Consider the following 7,923-nt stretch of genomic DNA (forward strand, 5'->3'; position numbering starts at 1 on the left):
GTCTGAGCTTCTGTCGCTGCACTGCTGTAAGTATTCACTCTTGCTTGTGTAAGTCATTGCTGCACTATCATGCAGTCAGAGTTTCTGCAATGGTAGAGGTATTTGGAATCAATCAAGATACTTGCCATGGCTACTGCATAATTTTTTACATTTATAAATTTGTTTAGAAAGCCTGATAATAGTATTACTGTTGCAAGTAATTGCAAATTTTTCCCTATGAAAACAAACTTCAGCCTGTGAACTGTAAGAACATAACATGTAGAGAACATAATGTCTGTAGGTGGTCAGACCAGTTGTCCATATTGCTCAATATCCTGTCATTCCTAGCAGCCTCTCATAGAGGATACTTGTGATAGACTGTAGCGAGAGGGAAAGGGTGAGGTTGTGCAGGATGTTTTCCCCAGAACATTTTCCCTATCTTCACCTGTCTGTGGCTCAAGAGTTCAAAGATTGCAAGCAGTAAAAAGAAAGAAAGCTGGGGCTAGGAAAGAAAAATATTTCTCCATCCTGAACACTTCTTGCATTTTTAAGTTTTCATTTTGTTTCTGAATGACTATTCACTGCCTCTTACAAATTAAATATGTTTATACATATTATGTACAATTGAGTACATCCCTCACTCCTGTAGCCTCCTTTTCACTGGCACATGTTTAGTTCCAATCTTTGTTTTCCTGTCATGTCTCATGGATGTATTAATTGTTTGAAGTTATTCTATTTATTTACTCTTTGGGTGCCGTATTTTTTGCAGATCGTTTGTGCGACACCTTAATTATCTCATATAATTTAATAGTACTTCTAAAAGCTGGATATTGATGTTCAGGTGTAGTTATGAACTCTCTTGAAGTGGTACATTAAAAGGATTGCCCGTAGATTTGTGTAGAAAAGCAGTAGAAAAAAATCTGTGTTTTGACTGAATATCTTACATATTGTTGAAAGTAAGAAGTGCATATAAGATGCTGTTAAGCTGGTTTTAACATGTGCGTAAAACAATAAAGAAAGCAACAATGCTGAGGCAACTCCTTTACTTTTCCTCATAAGTATCAAGCCAACAAAACAGATTCAAAAAGGTGTGATGAATTGGGAAAGGCTGGGAATAATTTTAGGTAATTTCCCTGATTAGTTGTTTGTTTGGTTGTTTTTTTTTTTTAATCAGTTTGTGTAGGAATGTATAACTGAAAATAATACATATGGATATTTTGCATAATAAATGACTGAGGAGATTGATCTAAGCAGATCTGAGCAGTTAGTACTTAGGATTTGCATGAAGTGGTGACGGGAAACTTGCACTGAGTTGGAGATGAGTTAAGCTGCAGAAGTGACTGTGAAGATGGGAAACACATTTTTTGTGGAAGATTATGTCAACTCTGAACCATTTTCCTCTAGCTACTTATTTGCCATTGTGATATATCTGGATTTAGAAAGACACATTAATGATTTTCTCTTTTCTTCTTTGCTTTTTTTTTTTTGTTTGTTTTGTTTGTTCCTGACATGCTACTGAACTATTACATATGAAGATTGCTGTGTTCACTGTATCCTGGCTTGCTTGTTCTGTGAATTTCTCACCCTCTGTAACATTGTTCTGGGACAAGCATCCTGTGGCATCTGCACGTCAGAAGCCTGCTGCTGTTGCTGCGGGGATGAGATGGGGGATGACTGTAACTGCCCGTGTGATATGGACTGTGGCATAATGGACGCATGTTGTGAATCTTCAGATTGCTTGGAGATCTGCATGGAATGCTGTGGGATCTGCTTCCCATCATGAAATATTTATCCCTTTCTATTTTATTCTCTATAAAACTGGAGAGCTTTTCTTTAAATACATTTGAAGAAAGACAAGGTAAGATTTTCACACTTGCACTGTTAATTCCCTTTATATAAATATTTTTTTAAAAAGCAATCCTCAAATCTGTATTCTAACACCAAATGTATAGTTTTGTATGTGAGACTAAAGCTACATTCCATCTTCCTTTTGGCTTTGCAAATGGAAGAGTTTATTGAAAGTGAATTATAGGCCTGATACTGCAGGCCATATGAAGGCAAAATTGCTGTTTGAATCAAGTGATAGGTTTTGGCCAGAGAACAGACTGCAAGGCAAAGCCTTAAGTATTTGCCTTTACCTACTTTAGTGTTTAAACACTCAAATGCCTGCACACATTTACAGGCATTCTGAAAATCAAAATGTCTTTATTTCTCTCTCTTTGGGCTGAAAGCAACTTTGCTCTATTGTTTTAAACTTAATTCAAAAGCCAGCATCAGAAATCTACCATTGGTTTTGCTACAGTGGTCATGTTGGCAATATGTCCTTTGTTTTGAATATGTAATTGATTAGAGAGCAATTCCTGGTATTCCATTGCTGAGATTATCTGACAAACTAAAGTGAAATATAATTTTTGCCCTGGACTAGAAGAGTACCAGGATTTCTTTGTTATCAATCAAGACAGAATAGAGAACTTATCATTTTACTTCAGTACTATTATTACTTGAAATGCTTCGTCTCAGAAAGAGACTTTGGAAATCTGTGTAGACATGAAATATATCCTTAGAGTAACAAACTGATAGACTAACAAATCTTCAAAGTTTGTCTATAACAGGAAAATTATTAGAAGTTTACTCAAGAATCTAAACCTGTACATTAAGTGGTCTGGTCAGTGTTACGTGGCAGAGCCAGTGCACATAACCTAGAATTTGTTTCTTTACGGTGTGAGAAAGATCTGCAGAGGGTAGCAGAATTTAAACAGGGTATAAAAACCAAATTAGAACCGACTTGACCGAGGAATTCTGTCATTAAATGCAAAAAGTAAATGAAAAAATGTTTATTCTCAGATACATTTTAAGTGTTATTTTTAAATAACTGTGTAAAAAAAGATCATTTAAAAAGTATATGATATGCTTTAAAAATAAAAGGATTGGGGTTTAAAATGTTTGAAAAATACAGTTAGGATCTGTTGGACCTAACTGTATTCCCTGTTACGCCATTAAGGTTTTCCAAGAAATACGTCTCTTCTGTAATTGTAATTGTGGAACACATAGGGGTTTATGGCATTCCCAGATTTAGGGAATCAAAGTACCAATTTTCTTCTTTACCATGTGCTAATTTCTCCCCTCCATGTCTGTAGCTCATGAAGTTTTCTGTGTAAACCATCTACACATCTGATCTCACATACTTAAACTTTCCTGTTTACCCAGGATATCCCATTTGTAGATTGTACATTTGTAGATCTCCTAAATCTAGTCCTTGTTACAAGAGTCATCAATAGCCAATAGCATGTGTTGAGTGACTTGGCCATAAATGTCTCTTTCTACTACAGTGAATTCAGTTTATGCAAATGTGACAAGCTAAAGATCACAGGAGTGTGAAGCTAAGTCAACAAATGGTCTGATATTAACCAAAGCTTCTTCTTGTGAACACTGATTAGTAGTGCCTACTACTGCAAGTTATCACTGAAGCCAAATCCTTAACTATAGGAGCTGGGAAGTGTTTTGCTTTAACATATGCAATATTGTGGTGTATTCTGATGCAATGCAGATTCACCCTCAGAGGGTTTCCTAATCTGTTTTCTGATAACTATCAGAAAAGTTTTATTCTTTATTCTACAAGTATTATTCTTATTATGTTTTTTTTTTTTTTCCATAAATTGGGCCAGATTCTGATCTGTGTTGCGTAAACTGAGCGCATTTCCATTCATGTCAGAATTTTCCTTTGGTTAATTTCCAGTTAGAGAGCACAAAAATATTATGGTAATAGGCAGGTTAATAAGGAATCATATAGTTAAAATGATAAATTCCCAGTGCTCAGAATCAGGCCCATGGGGCTCAATTATGACTCCTAAAAGGCTGAACCACATTGGGAAGGGGGAAGAAGTGCCTTGGTTGAGTGGCATTGCCTGGAGGCATTTTGTCTTTGTAAGGCATAATGCCTCTGGGGAAACTGGGGGCATCACATTGAGCATTGGGACTCAATGCACCTTGGAAAAAGTCTAGACAGTGCTTTGTCCATTGTGGGTCTATGGTTGACACCATGGTTGTGGGAACATGTTCTCTGGGGCTAGACAGCACCATGAACTGTCTTTCCTCATGTCCTTCTGGTCACAGAGAGGTGAATTATGGCTGTTCCTTATCTGATTGTGCTTTTGGGACAGAGAAGATGACTTTCAGTCTCTTGTCCTGCCCCAATATCCATGACCTGCTGGAACAGTTCCAGTTCTGTGCTTGGAAAACTGCACATTTATATATCATGCTTTTAGTGAATGCTAGATCTTACTAAAAATTACTTTTACCACAGGTTGATATGGTTTAAAAAAAACCAACTAAAACAAAAAACCAATCTAGGGAGTTCTCTTCCTGTGTAAAAGTTATCTATACAGTTTCCCCTGTGCAAGCCCTTGTTTCTACTTATTGGAACTCAGTGGGTTTTTGATTTATTGAAATTATGAAAACAATAATTACAAGAACTTTGTTCATGCATATATGCATATGTGTATATACCTTTTCTCACACACATGGACACACAGGTATGTCTTTTCCCTCTTTATTTGTGAAATACTAAGAAGTGAAAATAGTGTTATTAAACCTCATATTGATTAGATGTATCAAAGTATTACAGACAATTGAAAAAATAAAAACTTGTGTATTTTGTTTGACATTTAAATGTAATCTGCTACTGTTTGACATAGAGATATTAGCACTTTTGAAAAATGTATCTTTGTAGCAGAGAATTTTAGCATGTAGTTTAAGGAATTCCTTTTTATATTCTTAAATTCTGTTTTGTAATTTTCACTCTATAAGCAATCTTGTAAGCACCTTGTGTAATGAAAACAAGCAGAATTAGAAGTCAAATGTGAAAGTAGAGTTTAAATGAAATTAAAACATTAGAGCTTAACTGTCTATTTTATAATAGTTCTTCTGAACTTGTACAGTGTTTCAGTTTATAGTTCTGCAAACTGGTCCATTTAAAAAACATGCTGTTTGTATTTTATATCAATTGGATGTACTACTTGCGAACACTATTTTGAAATAAAGATCTTTATTTTGAAACTTTGGGATATCATTGTCCTCTAGTCTTGCCCTGTTACTCCTCTGAAGAATAATTTCATGTCTTTTTGTGTTTTTTCTTCTTCTTTAACAATTCCGAAAGGTGTTGGCCTTTGGGTGATTTACACAGAGGGTGAACCAGTGTACCAAGTTGTCCTACAGATAGAGCTAAGCCAGTTTCGGCACTAGAAGCTGTGCTAGCATGAACCTCCAGCAGTAAAATGTTTGTTATTAAGAGGGCAAATCCGTTCCTTGGTGAAATTGGATTAATTAGGTGAAATTCCAGTAATGATTAAATTTTATCAATATGAAAATTATTTTAATATATCCACAGCAAGTCTTCAGTTTACTAAAAACAAGCTGATCTAAGAGTGTAATTGGCTTTTAGTATTCAATTTTTTTTTTTTCATGTTGGCCTAAGCTAAGTATGAATCCTTATACTACTTTAAAACTGCAGAAACTGCATGTCTACAGTCTTTCACACTAATTTTTCTACATCTATACCCCTGTAGAGGGTAAAATAAAATTGCTTTTCTGGCCATTACAGAGGAAAGATGTTAAAACCGGCAGAAATTGTGTTTGAGTGGGTATAATGAAGTCTTGCATTGAGACTGTGCATGAAAATAATTGTTTTAGTAAAAGAACTTATAAACACAGACAAATAGCACCATTTGACACCTATTTTAGTTGGTTTAGCCAGTATCCATAATACATATTTCTAGAAAAAATGGCTCCTGTGAAGAAGGATCAGGAACATTCAGGAGCTTTTGGATTGAATGATGGCTCTATTTCAGCCATAGTCCTCATGTTAAAAACTGTTTGTTGACTTTGATGAATCACTGATTTTATAACATTCTAAATGAGAAACTTTTCTGAGCTCTTCACACATTTAGGCTTTTTTCACATTATCTTAATGGTTGCAATATTTGATGTATGTTCTTGGAGAGCAATGCCAGTTGTATTGATGTATCTCGATGATAAAGCTCTTATTGTCTCCAGTCTTGTAACTTTCTTAAAGGCAACAGATAGATCATAGAATGAATCATGTAGCTGAAATCTTACTCTTGGCACCAAAATTAAGTTAAACAGATGATTAAAATATTAAAGAAATACTGCCCTAGTCTTAGTCTTTCATTGAGTGCATACACTATGTACTGGAAAACCCCACATGGTGTTGATGGTGACAGTAGTAACTCTAGAATCCTACAGACATTAACCTTACTTTTTTCCTTACCTTCCAAACTTTTTGCCAGTTCTTCGCACTTCCAAAGAGAGTAGGGAGACCTTAACTCAATTTTAACATTGAAAGAAGTTCAGTAAAAATAATACTCTGCACTCACTTCCAAGAAGCACTTGCTGAGTGTGCTCAGTGCACTTGATGTGAAGTTGGTTGCTTGTACGAAGTTTAGCCTTCTCTTAAACACTTGCTTATGCTATTTACCAGTGATTTGGTGCTAGTGTCATAGAAGGATGGGTTTTCTCTCCCATAGAAATCTTTAATATGCTGGGCTGTTTCTGGTATAGTTGGAAAGAGAATGTTCTCTGAATTACCATTCTGCCAAACAGGCAGATGTTGAATTTGATTAGAAGTTCTTAATGTTTTTATGGGTTTTAACCAAAGGTTCATAGAATGGCTTGGGTTGGGAGGGACCTTAACCCACTTGCCATGGGCAGGGACAACTTCAACTAGATCATGTTGCTCAGAGCCCCATCCAACCTGGCTTTGAACACTTCCAGGATGGGGCATCCACAACTTCTCTGGACAACCTTTTTCTAGTGCCTCATCACCCTCATACTGGGAATTGCTTCCCAATATCTAATCTAAGCCTCCCCTCTTTCAGCTTAAAGCCATTCTCCCTTGTCCTATCACTACATGACCTTTTTCCTTTTAGGCTCCCTTCAGGTAACTGGAAAGCTTCAGTTAGGCCACCCAAAAGGTCTTTTTTCCAGGCTGAACAATTCCAATTCTCCTATTGGTTCACCACGCTCAATAAAACACTGCGTACAATCCTGTTTGCTTATTTTATAGATGCATATTATAGCAATTGTTAGTACATTACCATTCAGTACTCATAAAAATGGAATGTAAGATGAAAGACTGTATAATACCTTTTATACATTTAATAGTACCTTACTGATTTTTATTCAGGTATGCGTATGCTATTTTAACTGACAAAATACTCCACTATAATTGGGGCTCTTTATATCATCTCAGTAGGGTATGTAATTGGTGCCCAAGCACTACACAATTCCTCTTCAATCACTGATGTAGGATTCAGAAATTTGTCTCATCTCCAAGTTGCACAAAGTGACCACACTGTGAATGTGCTGTACTCCACTACGTTTCATGTTACAATCCTACTTTTTTAGGCACCAGATTCACAGCGCCTACCTTTGTTTCCTTAGCTTTATTGCAAGGTAGTATGTTTGGTTTTGTTTTGCTTTTAAATTTTGGTTCAAAGAGAATTGAAAAGGTCTTCATTACGGCGGTCTGGGACAATACCAAGATATATGTTACATTGTAAGTTATTTCTTCATCTTTTTATGTGCTCTGCTATATGCAACTTCTAGTCAAAGAGACTTGTAAGAATGATGTCTTTGGAACTTTGAACTTAGCATCTAAATAACTGAAGCTCAACAGTGTTGAAATATTTGAAAATGAAAACGTATTGGTCATGTCTTTCTTGCTCAAATAAAGCACCAGAAGTTCTATCAAGATGGATTCTGCAGAATCTTGCAAACTGGCAACCTTCAAAATAGTTCTGCTTACAAGAATAAGATTAGCACATTAGTTTCAAATTAGTACATTTTACAGTAGCATATATATATGTGTGTGTGTGTACATATGTATATATATATGCACCAGTTTTTTGATTCTGAGCTACTTTGAGT

General features: G+C 35.7%; 1 protein-coding gene across 4 annotated transcripts in view; it reads left to right on the forward strand.

The window, feature by feature from the left end:
• The window catches only part of MDFIC (MyoD family inhibitor domain containing), a 49,510-nt gene extending 46,908 nt beyond the window's left edge, over positions 1-2,602 (forward strand). For all 4 annotated transcript variants that reach the window (XM_048301203.1, XM_048301204.1, XM_048301205.1 and 1 more), the window contains exon 5: positions 1,515-2,602. In XM_048301203.1, coding sequence (XP_048157160.1) covers positions 1,515-1,762 — 248 coding nt within the window. In that variant the 3' untranslated portion in view covers positions 1,763-2,602. The remainder of the gene's footprint in view (positions 1-1,514) is intronic.
• Positions 2,603-7,923: the final 5,321 nt, after the last annotated feature.

This window comes from Corvus hawaiiensis, chromosome 4 (genome assembly GCF_020740725.1).
Source record: "Corvus hawaiiensis isolate bCorHaw1 chromosome 4, bCorHaw1.pri.cur, whole genome shotgun sequence".
Lineage (NCBI taxonomy): Eukaryota > Metazoa > Chordata > Aves > Passeriformes > Corvidae > Corvus > Corvus hawaiiensis.